Source organism: Cricetulus griseus, chromosome 2 (assembly GCF_003668045.3).
Source record: "Cricetulus griseus strain 17A/GY chromosome 2, alternate assembly CriGri-PICRH-1.0, whole genome shotgun sequence".
Taxonomy (NCBI): Eukaryota; Metazoa; Chordata; class Mammalia; order Rodentia; family Cricetidae; genus Cricetulus; species Cricetulus griseus.
The window spans coordinates 45,327,447-45,343,571 of record NC_048595.1 but is presented as its reverse complement, the minus strand read 5'-3'; the positions used below and the strand labels follow the sequence as shown (position 1 = coordinate 45,343,571).

The 16,125-nt window shown below is 41.0% G+C and overlaps 1 protein-coding gene across 3 annotated transcripts in view; it reads left to right on the top strand.

The window, feature by feature from the left end:
• Positions 1-5,348: 5,348 nt before the first annotated feature.
• The window catches only part of Dab1 (DAB adaptor protein 1), a 234,981-nt gene continuing 224,204 nt past the window's right edge, over positions 5,349-16,125 (top strand). For 2 of the 3 annotated variants that reach the window (XM_035438948.1, XM_035438947.1), the window contains exon 1: positions 5,355-5,421. In XM_035438948.1, coding sequence (XP_035294839.1) covers positions 5,355-5,421 — 67 coding nt within the window. Of the gene's footprint in view, positions 5,422-16,125 lie in introns of all 3 variants that reach the window. The other variant, XM_035438949.1, reaches the window with a different exon arrangement.

The following is a 16,125-nucleotide window of genomic DNA, read 5'->3' as shown; positions in this document are numbered from 1 at the left end:
TTTATTCACTGATGTATCTATTACTTCCTGTCATCTTGCTGCTTGAAGTGTTCCATCTGAGGTGGCATTGTCCTAAGACCTTTTCTTCTTTAGTTTCAAGACTTCCTCACTTTCTGGAAGAGCCTGGTCCTGTTCCCCTGTGCTCAAGCCCTGAATGGAGCTAGAGACCAGCCTCAAGTAGGAGGTATCTCACTGCTCCTGGGATTCTCTGCTGTTTCGTGGATAAAAACACAAATAAACATACACCTTGAAATCCAAAGGCGCATAAGCGCTATGTAGATTACATCCTCTGGAACCTCCAGTTTCTAACCTGCCTCCTAGAATCTTCCTGCTTTCCTCTTTCTATTACTCAAACACCTTTCCCCCTGAGAATCCCAAGACACCAGGGCACCCATTCCTTGCTCACTCTTGTAATGTGTCAGAAATAGCTTCAAAATTCTTCAGCCTGCTACATTGCAGAAAACTGAAGAACCTGATAAACGTCTGTTTGGCATTTACTTTTTAAAAAATATTTTGGACACCCTTTCTGTCCAAGATGGAGTGTATGCAGTCCAATTGCAGATTCCTAAAGTGACTTGATCTGTCTTTCCTGCCCAGTCCTTTCCTGACTGGGCTTTTGATTCCCATGGAACACAAAATGGAAGTAACATGCTTTGTGGTTTTTGTCTTCCCCCAACTTCCATCCCTGTTGATTTTCAGCTGTATAGAATGGTGTGTAGATTCCACAAAGAACTGTTGTCTGAGAATGGTCACCGTCTGCCATATCACTTCAACCTTGCTGCTGCAAGACCCCCCACCCCCCATATAGAAATCATCACTTTCTCCTGGCTAATTTGCCCTGTCACTTTTAAAAAGACATCAGACTTAGGTCTTTCTTGCAAAAACAACAGAAGTTGGTCTGCTTCACAGATTGAGCTAGCCCACTCTCTTACTTTCAACTCCCTCACACTATGATGCAGCTCTTAATTTACTGTTGAGGAAACTACAGATGCTCACCTGCACCTTGAAAACATTTATTCCTTGCTGAAATGGTCTATTTTATATGCTTATAATTTGGACACCACCAAGGAAGCTGTCCTGCAACACCAACCACAATGATAGCTGGGTGAAATCTTCAATGCTCTACATACAAAGTCCTGATCTTGAATAACGTCTTCAAATTTACAGGCACTTATTGTCTTATTTTTTTAGAAGGGAATATGTACCCTTCTTGGTAAGTCATATAAGACTGGTATCAAGCTGTGGCAGTATCATTTTGATTTTTTTTTTCAGTTGAGGTGCAAGTTATATAGCATAAACCGCCATTTAAAATGTTTTTATTACACTTATCACAGATGTGTATTTGAAAATACCAGCGATCATCCCTATCTAGTTCCAAAATATTTTCGTCACTCCCCCAAATGGACTTTGTTTCCATTAAGTATTCTCTTTTACTACCTACCGGATTCGTTCATAATAATCACTGATCTGCTTAGGTAGATTGACCAATCTTGACCATTTCCTAGAAATGAAAGCATCCAATATGCAGCCTTTCTCTGTCTGACTTCCTTCACTTGGCCATTGTTTCCAAGGTTCCTCCATGTTATAGCTCGTGCCATTGCTGCCTTGTCCATTTTGACAGGTGACTAATAATCCAGGGAGCAGAAAGACCACATGTTCTTACTCATTCTTTCATGGTTGAGTAATGAGAGACCACTGGGGGCGAAGCTAGCTTGTGCTTTGTTCTATCCCCACAGTTCTCAACCTGTGGGTCATGAGTACTTTGGGGTGGAAACATAAGGAAGGTTGAATACCACAGTTCTATATTAAGCACTGAGTCACCATGACCGAATGATTGAATAAGAAATATCTGAAAAATTATACCCATTTTGCCACGGGACTCTATGGTGGGGAAAGAGAATATAAATTCTCATTTTGGTATGTGTTTTAGCTAGTGTTTGTGCTGATAGAGTTAATCAAAACCTCCCAGCTTTGTTTTTCAAACAGAGGCATATCTGTTCCTTCAGCTTTGAGGTAGGGTGTGATTGTCCCCCCACCCCGTCATGTCCCCAACATGGGATTTTACATTTCAGAAGCAGTTCACTAGACAGAATGTCTGTAGTGGAATGTTACATAATTCACATTTAGACTTGAAGAGCTCATTATAAAAAACCTGACACACTTCAGAAATATTAAATTACTGCAGATTGTGTGGAGCAAAGAAACATTATTGAAGCATTTCAAAATTCCAGACGAGCCTGAATTTAACTGATAGGGTTTCACAGCTTTTACTGGGGGAAAATGATTTGAGTTGTCACATGGTTTCTGGCCCCGAAGGACTTTAATCTCCTTAATTACAAAGAAATGAATTTCCTAAATAATTTGGAGTTACTTCACAGAATTCACTCAACCTCTGGCTTTTGGAAAATTAAAGGGGATGGCAGGCCCTTGCTGTGTGCATTCACCACCACAGCTTTCCTATTTAAGTTTCCATTCAGAATGGCTCTGGTGTTTCCTGCCGTTGATACAGGGAAGCACTTCAGAGTCACAAGGAATGCTCACAGCATTCAAGTGGCTCACATTTTGCCAAAAAAAAGGACTCCAGATACCCAGGGGAAAAGGAGAAGGTGCTAGATTTTGCCCTTTGAAGTGGAGGGAGAGAAGAGAATCCAAATTCTATCCGTTTTCTTATAGTAGCTTTTAACATATTCAGAATTGCATAAACCCATGTCTGTAACTTTCTTTCTGTATTTAGGGATTAGGCACCTACTGGATACAGGGCCAGCAGGATGACAAGATCTGATGTCCTATCACTTCCTATACTTTGTTCTTTCTCAGAAAGCAGACTTAGGCTGTCCCAGTTTCCCCTGGACATGTGCTCTCATACCAGATATGAGGTCTTGACCAAACCACAAAAGAAACTATGACCTCATATTCATGAAGTGCTTGATAAGGGCATGTACTGGCCATCTTTCTGTCTTATGACAGTTGTGAGCCCACTTAGTTGCACAGTAACTTCATTGATTTGGCCACATAAGCTCCATCATCCTGGTAAAGAAACTGAAGAAGGGAAAACTCAGTGACTTCTTTAGTGTCACACAGCTGGGCAGCTGGTGAACCTGGGCTTAGCCAGAAATGATCTAGATGAAAGAGACAGACTCCATTTTACTAGAGAACTCAGAACTTTTTCCAACTGGACTGTCTTTTTTGAAGTGAGCCTCAAGGGGCTGGATGAATGTCAAAGCAGACCCAACAACAGAGACCTGATGGCAAGCAGAAGCAAAAGGGAGGGGTGGGAAAAGGACCCCCAGTGAATGGCCTTCCTGCCAGACTTGAGCTTCCTTTCATTCATTAGATTCTTATTTTCTAGTCTCTTTGCTATTTCATATTACAAGCCTTCCACCCATAAAATGATATTCATTCACTTAGGTATTTGTTCTACATGGGCTTGGTGGAGGGGGGGGTCCTTTCCACTGTGCATGTCCTTGCGGTCAAAGCATGTTTTTTTTTTTTTCAGGATTGTGCAGAATGGGGCTAGTACCATGTGCAACTTTAATAGCTTTGCAAGGAAAGTAAACATTGCTCCTTTGTGCCCAGCATGTCTGGCAGTTTTATCTACTTTGGTCCTGCCCATGGATTGCTGTCCTCCATACGACTATTTCTCCTGCTAGGTCTCACTTCTTTGTGGTCTAATGGAAGGCTTTGCTGATTCCTTCCTGGCCACCAGAGTGGCACGAGGTTTGTTTACACCTGGTCTATACTAGAGTCTAGTAATTATTTATTGCAGTAAAATGGTAGATATTAAGAATATGTCAATATGTAACCAATAATTGTTATTCTGCTGTCCCCAGAGCTGTGTCTTTGGGAAGAAGGAGTTGGCATGCATTAATGCCACAGAGATGGTGAAGACAGTCTCATTTTTTAATGTGTGGTTTCAGAAAGTCCATTCTACAAAGGCAATTATCTCTTTTACCTGTCACCTTAGATCCTCTAATTCAAGTGCTTACATACAGAGATAGTGTACTTTGAAAAACATAATTAGGTTATTTTAAAAATCTAACCAGGTATCTCTGGATAAAGGTGGACATTGCCTCACAATTAAGCTTTAATGTAATTTTATATACCTTTAATATTAGGCCTTATAGTTAAGCCATCTTTAATTGTCATGATTAACAGGGGTAGGTCATTAGTCTTTCTGAGCTGCAACTGGCTTTCAAGGTCAGCACTCTTAGATTAAACAATTCTAATTCTGTGGAATGAGCTAAAAATTGGTCGCACTATTTCAAGAACCATTTCTAGTAGCTTTTTTCTTAATAATATTGAATGTGGATAACTAGTGAGACATTTGTTCTCAGTGGATTCTCAGCTACAACTGTCAGATAGGGGCTGGCAAGGAAACTATTGACAAAGGCAGTACGTTTATTCAATTTAAATGAGATCCAAGGCGACAGTGCATGTGCAGCATTGAGGTCAGAGTATTGAGTGTATCTAGTAAGTGCATAGTAAATGCTAACTGTAATTGAAGTGTCTGTGTTGTCCTGGTCATCATCACTCTCCTCCTAACAGCATCCATTCTTCATAGTACTCAGTATTGTGCAACACTTGCCTTCGGAGAGACTCAGTGAACAAAATGTGTGTCTCCTACCACCATGTCTTTCCCTTTCTTTCCCCACATTAAATGCTTGTCTGCTTTTATAGCTAGGCGAAAAGCTGACATAAAAATTGGCTTGCTGCAAAGTTTCTCAGCCCCATTTGTCTCCTTACCCTTGGAGCCCAATTGCATGTCAACTCTGTGTCCCCCTGATGCCCGCCAGTGAGGGACACACTGCAGGTCACTCCCCTATGATCTGCCTTAGCTGCCCAGACTCTGATCAAGCTTGGCTGATAGATGGATGGCCCATTGTTGAAAATGTCTCCACGGGGCTGGTCAAGAAATATGTCTTTGTGACATTTTCTGGGTGGCATCTAGTGTTTGGCCATCAGGAACATGAGCAACCAAGGGCTGGGGTTCGCTGCTTTAGAAAATTTAAATTTCTTAGCTTGCTAAACTGTTTGGCAAGGAATTTTCTTATTCTCATTTATGATAGACACCCCATCATGGCTTTATGAACTCAGATGAACAAATTTGCCCACAAACACCAAGATGTTCTTGCTGTTGGGTGTTTGCTGGTTCATGCACTCAAATTTGCATTCAGCCCCAGCAGGACCTTGATTCTGAGTATTCTTGCTTTGGTTTGCAGCACTCCGAAAGAGTGAATGACATGCACGGCGTGGGGTGTCCTTTCTGAAGGGAGGAGCCTTTCTCTTGGAGAGGATCCTCGATGAGCCTGGCCAAGGCCCGGGGTCTGTGTGAAGAGGACTAAGGATTAAGTAGGATGTCAACTGAGACAGAACTTCAAGCAGCTGTGAAAACCAGCACCAAGAAAGACTCCAGGAAGAAAGGTAAGGCTGACTTTGCGCTCTTTGTAAGATTATGCAATCGGTGTTATTTTTATGGTGATTTTGTGCTCATATTTTGATGGCTGTTATTTTCCAGGTACAATCCCAAGTTTTTTGGAATGTCTTCTAGCCATTTCTCCATAAAGATTAACCCCTTTTGTCCCCAGGCGCCAACTGTGTTCCCCCTCCAGACTTTCTGCCTGTTGGGTTTCTCTTTTGCCTATTGCCTTGGTTCTCAAACTCTGACCTAAAATGGCTCCAGAGGGCTGATTAGGGCAGACCTCTGAGTCCATCCCCAGGAAGTGCCTGGCATCTGTAAACTGCACCGCTAATGAGTTCCCAGGCAATGCTTGTCTGGAGGCCACACCGAGAACCAGGGAGCCATCAACAGAAAGCCTGTTCTTGCTCATTGACTTTCTTACACACATCAGTGCCCATTGTCCAGGTTGGGTTTCCTGCATCCTTCTGTGAGAGGCTTTCCTTATTCCCTGTTGGAGCTGGCAGCTTATTATTTTTTTTTGATTCAGTTGTGCTTTGGTACTGCTTCACTTTATCTAAAATGCCTTATGTTTTTGAGTCATCTTGAGTAGCAGCTTATAGAGCTAGATGCCATGTTCTCCCCAGGACTCCCAGCACATGAAAGTACTTGGTACACAGGTAACTGGTGATAAAAATTGACATGTCCAGAGTTGTTTACAAAGATAAGTCTATCACTGTTCATGTTTTGAGGGAACATGGCTTTTATTAATATGCCTTTTATTAAGTGTGTACCCTTTGATGGTTGGAAGTGTAAGTGTGCTCATTGTGTGTGTGTGTGTGTGTGTGTGTGTGTGTGTGTGTGTGTGTGTGTGTGTATGTGTGTGGTCTGTGTGTGATGGGGATGTATGTATGTGGGGTGTATGTGCAGGTTTAGGTGTGGTTTATGTATATCTTCCTGTGTGTATGTGTGTGTATACATGTTTGTGTGGTATGTGTGTATTGTGCATATATATATATATATATATATATATATATATATATATATATATATATATATATATGTCATTCCTGGGTTTCAGTCCCTCTCCCCTGTCTTCTCAGCTGCATGCAAGGAGATTAAAGGAGTTCTTTCAGGATTTGAAATCTATATGGGTTTGCAAATAAGGCTGCCCTTGGCTTCTCTGTGCAGACAGTGATTTGTTGGAGACATCACTGTGCCTACCTAATCATGTTTTGTGATGGCATTTGTCTGGTACCCGTGAAGCATAGGGCATAAATGGAATCCACTTGCAGCTCCTGGGCTGTCAGAACTCCAGGATGAACTATAAATTTTGCGTTTGATGTTTATTTGAAACACAAATATTTTGGAGACAGTCTATTTTATTGCCTGAAACTTCATGTAAACCTTGTTTTTTGTGCCTCCCAGTCTAAGAATAATAGACAAAAAAAGCAAATGGGCAAGGGAACAGATCTTGAGAGACTGCTGTGTGGGGAGAAGGTTGGGATGTGTGTCCTAAAATTCAAATGCTTTTGCAATAGGAACTGACAAATTATATTTCTGCTTCAAAAGTAACCATTCCACTAAACTTGTGCTCTTGAATGCTTAATGCCTTAATATTTTATCTTAGATAATTTTTTTTCTTTCTTAGTTTTAATGTATAAAACTCAGGAGCATTTTGAAGAGAGGATCTCCTAAGAATCTACATCAGTAACAAAAAAGTATATTGGAGGAGTTTCACCCATTGCTGAGATCTTGGAGTCTGGGCAGGCGGGCCTAAGTTCTGACTATGCCACTTCCTCCCTACCCGACCTTAGACTGTTCAGTTCACCTCCCCGAGCCTCAATTTCCTCTCCTAAACCATAACGTAGGACAGTATATAACTATATAGGTTAATTTAAGGAAGGCAAATTAAATCCATAGCCTAGAGCTCGGCATATATTGCCTGTTCAACAGAAGTTGGCAGTTGTCTCCTTATCATTGTCTCCCTTTGCTCTACATCCTCATCTCATTTTCTTTCTTCTCTGTCATCTTTCCATCCCTCAACTTTATTTTTATTTCCCTCACATATCTTGTTTTCATCAGCTTGAGCTGCCCTTACAAATAGCATAGATTGGATGGCTTAAAGCACAAACGTATTTCTTACTGATGGATGTGCTGGCATATACCTCTAGGAATAATATCCCAACAATCTCTGTCCTCATGAAGGCGCCCATCCTCGTTGTAGATGGCCTCCTTCTCACTTGTCACACAAAATCCAAGAGAGTCTCTGCCCTTCTCTTCCCTCCCATTCCTTTCCCTTCCCTGCCTCTCTTCTCCCATTTTCTCCTTTTCTCCCTCTCCACTCCCTCACAATGCCCTCTCTCCTCCCCTACTCCCCCTTCTACAATTATTCCTATCATGAAGGTCCTGCCATCTTTTCAGGTAGCTCCTTTGTCTGTGTATCCATCCGCCCATCTACCCAAAATACCATCACACTGGGGTTTAAGCTTCATTATATGGATTTTGATGGCACATAACTAACCAGTCAATAACAGATACTGCTTCATTTTCTTCCTCCCCTCTTCCTGTATCATTGTAATTATCACCACCACAGGTTCTTCTTTCACATTTTATAGCAAGGGAGCTTTTAACAAATGTTACTGATTTATCTCAGAGAATTATCTTATAATTACTTTTACTTGTGCAAGAGTGACAAGCAATCTTTATTTCAGGTGCATTAGTATAGACAAAAGCACCATAAAGGCATACCAGTGTACTAAGAATAGAAAATGAATGTGTAGTAACAATATTCATTCATTGCTTTGAAGAATCTGATAATATAATATGTATTCTGTTAAATGGATGCTGCTATGTTGGTCAAAATAAATAACTTTAACAGGATAGTTTATATATTAATCTTGAATCTTGAACACGCTGTTATATTCTTTAACTGATTTTTGGATTTTTATAGAGTCAACATAAAATACGAAAATGAAGTCCTCAAGTACTTTACCTATTTTTCCTGTCATACTGCTTTGGCTGAGGCTGTCAGGATACTATTTATTAATAACTACCTTACATTTGGTCTGGATTAGTGAAAAATATTTAAAATTACATTTAAGTATTTATCTTTTACTAAAGGTTCATTATTAGTATTTTTATGTATTTTTAAAAGAAGTTGGATTTTCATATGTTTCTGTGCCCACTTCAGTGATTGTGAAAATTACCAGTAGATTTTCTCACCTTCAGTTCCTGGGTTAGCTTTACTTGGTCACAATGTAGTATGTTCTCTACCCTATGGGCTATGATTTCTTAAGTAAAGACTTTTTTCATGATATAATTTTATTTTTTGGACTACTTTGTAGCTTGTATTATTCAGTTATATCCTCATATACAGATACTGACAGAAAAGAAGCAATGAATAATACGTGGTCCACTTTCTATAAAAACATATTTTAGTCATTTAAAAGTTTTAAAAGTTATATGCACTTGTTACAGAAATAAGAAGAGAAAAATGCATTTCATGAACCCCAAATTAGGTTCTATTAACATTCTAAAGGATTCCATTTTGTATTGGTGCACCTCGATAAACATGACTGATAATATACAAACTGTACAATTTCATATCTTGATTTGTGATCTTCCATTAATTTCCAAAATTATTACATGATTTTACAAAATAAAAGAGTTTCTTTTTATATTTTGTTTTGTTTTGTTTGCCCCCAAGACACAATTGAAAAGGATACTAGGTAAGATATGAACACCTTACCTCATGAAAGCTAAGTTTATTAGAAGCCTGTTGGCCTGTTCCTTCAACCTAGACTGTGAAAGAAAGCCAGGGCTAGTTCTTTTAACTTAATTAGCCTGTTTCTCTTTATTTACCTTTTTGCTTTGGGGCTTTTTCCTTTTCTTTCTGTATATTTTACTTTTACAGCTTCTTGTGTCTTTCTGGCTGGTAGCTGTCTGTTCTCAGGCATCTTTCTCATTCTCTCCTCTTCCTTCCTCTCTCATTTGTCTCTGGAGCCCAGATTTGTCCTCCTATTTATTATCTCTGCCCGCCTACTTACTGACTGCTCAGCTTTTTATTAGACCAATCTGGTACCTTAAGCAGGCAAAGTGAAACAGATGTAACCCATCTTTACATACTTAAACATAGGTCCTTACAAATGTAGCATAAACAAATGTGACACATCTTTTACGTAGTTAAATATTCCACATCATTCAGGTTCCTTACCTGCCATCAAAAGGAGAGTCAATTGACTCAATTCCTGCTGCTTGAACCCACACTATTGTGGTACCCAGTAGAAGCCTATCGTGGAGTGAGGGGTCCTGTGACTAGCAGACAGGTGTTTCAGCTGTCAGCAACTGGGTTCTGCTGCCATCTGGTACCTGAGTGTGTAGTAAGAAGCACCTGCTTGGGTTCTGAAAAGAACTTGTGTTATAGTCCAACTCCTCTCCTTAACTGCTGAGTAACCAGAGAGGAAAGTGGAGTGTCTTCAAACCTGATTTTACTTATCTTTAAAAGGCTCATGTGTACACTGTTAGATAGGAGAGGTAGACATTTGGGAGTTATTGTGGTTGTGGCTTAACCATTCTAACTTTTCCCTCTCTGTCTTTCTGATGTTACAATCCATCATTGTCTCCTTTTAAAGAAACATCTGCAAATTTAGCATACTATTCTTTATTTGTGTTAGAGGTTTATCCTGGGGCTAGCAGTTAAAAACAGCAATGATGAAGACCTGACTTACTTCCAGTAGGATTTTAGGCTCAAGGCTCCAAGAGGATCCAGATCGAAGAGGTCTCTGTACCAGGCTCATCAAAATGGATTAGAATCCTAGCCAGTCTGTGTTGAGGGATGGTTTTGGTAAGGCCAAAGTCGGGGTCCTTACTGGTCAGTTGCACTTAGGAAATAGCCTGTTGGTATTGGCTGAGCACTCTATGGTTTCTATAATGACATCATATTCCTTAGCCTGTTAGAACTGCAGGACACAGAAGGGAATATTTTCAAAATAATTTTTGAAGGTTCTCATCTATTGTTACTTCTATCTATTGCTCCTGGCTTAAAGTGGTGAGGGACATATCCTGTAACCCACTGAGATACTGGATTTGTGGTCACCCTCAGGCCACTACTTTCTGATGCAGAAGCCTCCACATTTTAGTTCCTTGACCAAGTTTGAAATATCTCAAGACATTTATATTATCCTGTTCTTCACAGCTATTTACTCAGCTGCAGCCATGAGCTCAGCTTCTATTTGATACCCTGGGAAGAGAGAGATATCCCAGGAAGAGATGCTGACTCTCATCAGTCCATGGTATAGTGGGGATTCTAGCTGAGGGAGACATTCTGACTTATATAGGGTTCGTCTTTCCCCAAAGAGATAGATTTTCTACTTTTCTATTGTTCACTTTCAATTCATTACTGTTCATATCATTTAAAAAATTATTTCATTCCACTCTGAATGCTAGCACTAGACCACAGAGCACAAAAAGATTGCTACATGTTTGAGGCCATCCTGAACCACATGGAATCTCCCATGCCAACCAGAGCTGTGGAGCAAATCCCTGTCTCAAAATAAAAATAAAAATAAACCTAAATAGAATAATGCCTTAAATGTCTCTCTCTCTCATACACGTGTGTGTGTGTGTGTGTGTGTGTGTGTGTGTGTGTGTGTGTGTGTGTGTGTCTGTGTGTGTGCATTTAAGTACACTAGAAGTTGAGGCTCATAAAAAGGTATGAGTTATTAATGGGTGGAGAAGGCAAAGCCTGGCTCCCTCAGATGGTATCTTGAGATAAGTTATTATAGTTATTGTTAATTTTCAACTTGATGGACTCTAGAATCATCTGGGAAATGAGCCATCAGTTGAGGTGGGAACCTACCCACGGTGGGTGGCTCCATTCCCTAGGTCTTGGACTATAAGAAAGTAGAGAATTTGAGCTGAGCACCAATATGCATGCATTTATTGCTATCTTCTGACTGCAGATGCAATATTATTGGCAGCCTCAAAGTTGCCTTGACTTCTTGCTCTGATGGAGTACCTTGATCTGTGAGCTAAAGCAAACCCTTGCTCCCTTATGTTGCTTTTACCAGGGCATTTTTTACCTTAGCCATAAAAGAAATTAATGCACGAGCTAGGTCTAACACCTAGGTATGTCTCCTTGCCTGGAGCACCTTCAGCTAAACAGTTTCCAAACAACTAATGCTGCTTCTCTGCCTCTCTGTGGTTTTCCTCCCCTTACTTGGAGTGAAGACCTCTAAAAGGAGTTGGTGCTCTTCTTGCATGATAGCCATTTCAGACAAGCTCTCTCTAGTGAGCCCAACTCTTAGGCCACTCTGATTATATAAGAGTATCGTGTAAATAAGGAGACCTGTTTCAGGTCACGTGGGTTGTTGTAGTCATGACAATTTACGTGTTCTGTGTGACTTCCCTGTGGCTCAGTACTAGGAGATGAGGAGTGTGAAACACTGCAGGGGCTTTACCCCAGAGGCAGGGACATGAACATGGACATGGACTTGGACTCAGGTAAATCTATGGTACTGTTCTGTCTTGACAGGGTTTTCTTTTGTTTAGTTTTTATCATGTGAACTAATTGTTCTCTACTGGCTTTGAGATTTGCAAGCTTTAAATCAGGGACTTTGTTATAAGATGCTATAAATTTCCCTGAGGTTGGTCAGGATGCAGGGTTTTGAGAAAGTGGTAATGGTTTTAGGCCAAGCATTCTTTACAGTAAGCCTGGCAATCACATCATATATCATGACGTGGGAAGAGTCCTCTGTGTTGTCTGTGGTCACTGGTCATGAATTTGTTACAGGATGCTGCAATCAGTGTAGTCAGTCCCCGAAGATAAACACTTCCCCAGAGGATTTCCTTGCACCCCCATTTGTCCCTCCAGCAGCTCACCAAATCCTTTCCCTTCCCTCTCCATAGCTGAGCCACGTAAACAGAAGCAGAGGATGTACTTCTGTGACTTTAGTGGAGATTGTATCCCTGCTTGGATCATCTCATTCAGGTCACACTGTAGCATGCAGTAACCATTGCACTGGGCCATTATCCTTAACCTTTGGAGCCTCTTTGCATCCTTAGTTAATTCATCACTATTATCAGTCTGTGTGACAAGTTGCATGTCTTTCCAAGTCATTAATTCTTTATCTCCTAACTGTTCTGTTCCTACAGGTACTCCAAGCTAGCTTTTATCTCTCATCTGGAATGTTCTGTAGTCTCCTAAGTAGCCCTGAGATTTCCTGTATTAGACATCTTCAACCTTGTGTTGATTTGATCAGGAGATTTGATCAGGTCACAGTCTGCTTAAAGCCTACAGTGAGAGGCTCCTGATGCACTCAGCTTATCTTAACCTCTACCAGCCCCGAGTCCTTGCCCTTCCTTATCTTTCCAGGGACATCGCCTTCCACTCTTCATAACTGTAGTCCTTACAGTGACTCAAGCAAATGAATTTGAGTTTACTCACGCCACCATGTTGTTTTTGCTTTGGGAGTTTTGCAATTGCCTTTTCTTCTCTGAGGAACAGATTCTTCTTTATTCGTTTTTTTTCCCCCGGAAAATACTCAGTGGTCCATTACTCTTCTCACATACCACCATCCTGGGACTCTCAAAGTACCCCTTTGTAATAATCATAATATGTAATTTTAAGCTATGTTTCTCCTTGTCTTTTCACCTGTGAGGCCCGGAGTTCTGTAAGAACGGGGACTGTTAGTCACATATCTCTACCACGGAGCCCTGAAGTTTCAGGTAATAGAGATGCAACAGCTTTTATTTTTGGCGTCTATAAGGGAGTGAAGGTATGAATTCAGAGCCACAGGGCTCATGGGCTACCCAGGTTGGGTAGGTCTCACAGCACACAGACCTATGCAGGTCGTCATGTTGGCTGCATTTCTCCAGTCCTCTATGGACTATTCCTCAGGCTCTACCATTAGCTGTGGGTTCCTCACACAGGACTTGGTACATGGCATAGGCTCCACAAATGCTTAGTGAGTTTTGACAAAGTATGCAGGGGGAAGGATTTCCATAAGGAGACAGAACAGTGAAACAAAAGAAATACAAACATCTCTCATAAACTTTGCCCCCTGATGTTATTGTTATGTGGTATTCAAAATTCTTGCCATTCCAAGAGCTGCTTCTCCTGTCTGGGATGTGTGTCCAATCATGTCTGGTACCGTAATTTAGCATGATGCAGGCCATATTGGTTGTAAGAGCTATACGATTTGCAGTATTAGTTCATCCCACTGCTTCATTAAGCTCAGTGTGCTGCCTCTGGCAGTGGCTGGGCCTGAATTTTGATGTTTGAAAGAACAAAGCCCTTCACATTAGCCCTTTAAGTCCTCGGGAGCGCTGAGTCAGGTTAAGTGTGTGCGCCTTCTCCCTGCTACAGAGGCTGTGTCTGCACATAATCAGCAAATGGCTCAAAGCATGGGGCTTTGTTATTTCTGGGAGTTTGCTGAGCAGATGTGTCCAGGTGTGCTGGTATTTCAGAAATCTCTTCTTCTGCAACACATCTTGTAGCATGGTCAGAGGACACCTGCTGCAATCAGAAGTGTGTCTATATATCCTGTCAGAAGAGCACCAAGTAGGCCAAAGGTGGTGGTGGTGGGCCAGGGATGTCAGTGAAAGGGAACTGATGCCTGTTGGTCATGTGGCTATGTTTTCTCTATTCTTACTTGAAAAGAGCCTGCACCCTCATATCCCATCTTACCAGAGGCAGCTGAGCTTCAGAGAGATGAGCCTCTTACCTGAGCTCATGCAACTTGTAAATAGATAGAGCTACGGGCACATCGGACTAATAGACCCCGGGGTCTGTCCATGTCCTAACAAGGGACTGCACTGTTCTCTGTCTTCTTACCAAAACTTGGGTCCTTACCAAAACCAAGTGCAAGGAAGGCACTTTCTTACAATTTTCAGTGGTATCTTATGCTAAGGCAGCCTCAGCCTCAGCCTCAGCCTCATCAAGACCAAAGAATAATGGCGGTGTCCTATGGCCTAATTAGAAGGACATGGGAACTGGCCCAAGGATGGCTGCCACATGCAAGGCTTCATGTGATTGAGAAGAACAACATTTTCATAGTATGAAGAAAGTTACTTCCTTCTTATTTTACATGCATGAAAAGGTAAGGTGTAGGTAAACTCAAAGGCTTTTTTGACTGCACAAGTCGGAATGTACTGTATGTTAAAAGAAAGTATTATTTCTAGAATTTAATTTCAAACAAGCTCTCCAAAGACTGGAGACTGGGAAATTATGCAAGTTCTCTAAATCTGTGAATGTTATCAGCCAGGTTAACCTCCCAAGAGGTATCCATCCTGGAGGGAGTTCTGTTGTCCCTTTTCTGCCTGCCTTTGCCTACCTGATCTTCTGAGACAGACCTCATTTTGCTTTGCCATGAAGCTCTTCAGTGCATTTCTTCACCAATGGTAGTAAGCCTTTCTTGCCTTGCGACTCTCAGGATTCCTTCTTTATTTAAGATCACACCTACACACCTTTCTGTCCTGCTAGAGTATGTATTAAGACAGGATTTGATGGCCTGTACTTTGTCTTCTGAGTGATTATATCTCCTTATGGTAGGAGGAAGAGACTCAAAGTTACCACAGGAAGAAATGGGAGACATTAACAATGTGACTGTTAAATGCCCAGCAGAGAATATAATAACTGATTTTTGTCTTCACAAGGAGAGATGGCTCAGGGATTAAGCATAATTTCTGTTAATTCAGAAAAGCCAGGTTCCATTCTCAGCACACAAATGGTGGCTCACAACCATAACTCCAGTTCCAGGGGATTGAATGCCACCTTCTGGTATCCATAGCATAAGATATTCATGTGACACACATACATACTTTTAGGCAAAGAACACATATATAAATATGTGTGTATATATATGTATATATATATACATATATATATGTATGTGTGTATACATACATACATACATACATATATATATGATAAAAATCTAAAAGGAAATCTCCCTTTTCAAAAGCTTCAGAAGGGAGTTGTGTGTTTCTTAGCATTATTTTCCAGATAAGGAAGCTTGTGCACCTAAGCTGAGGATGTGTACAAGGTGACCCGGCATGCATCTGGAAAACAGTCATCTTGACGTTGTGTCTAAAGGATGCAATGTGCAGTATTTATACACTTATACCATTTAGAAGCCACTCTGCTCCCAGAAGTCATTATTGAATACAGCCTTAGGGAAAGCTCAGACCTACCCTCTGCTGCAAAGCAGTAACTTTAGATTCTGTTTACCTTGATAAAGAACCTATTTGTCATCATAGATTTCTTCCCTCCAATTTGGGAGCACCATTATTTGAGCCTTTTACCTCTCTTGGTTGGTCATACTACTCTGAGGAGAACTTGCATACTAATTGTTAAATCAGAGGCTAGAAAAGCCATGCAGGAACTCACATTGGACGGAGCCCAGCAGATGATGAATAGCAGACCTGAATCTTATCATGTATTTCAGGATGATGTACGGTACTGTTGGAAACTGCCTTTGACAAATGTGCACGGGAAGGGGAATTATCTCCAACAATGAAAAATGTTCTTATTATGTGATCCTAAAAAGGATCAGGACCCCTATCATTGGGAAGATGATCGTCCCCATATCCCTTATTAACAGCAGTACGGAGAGTGTGTTAAAGACATTGGGCATTGTACTAAGGTGGTGATGGATAACGTTGAGTGTTAAAATCCAGTTGGACTCAGGAAAGGCAGCTTGATAGCAGGTCCAAAGCATGCAACTCAC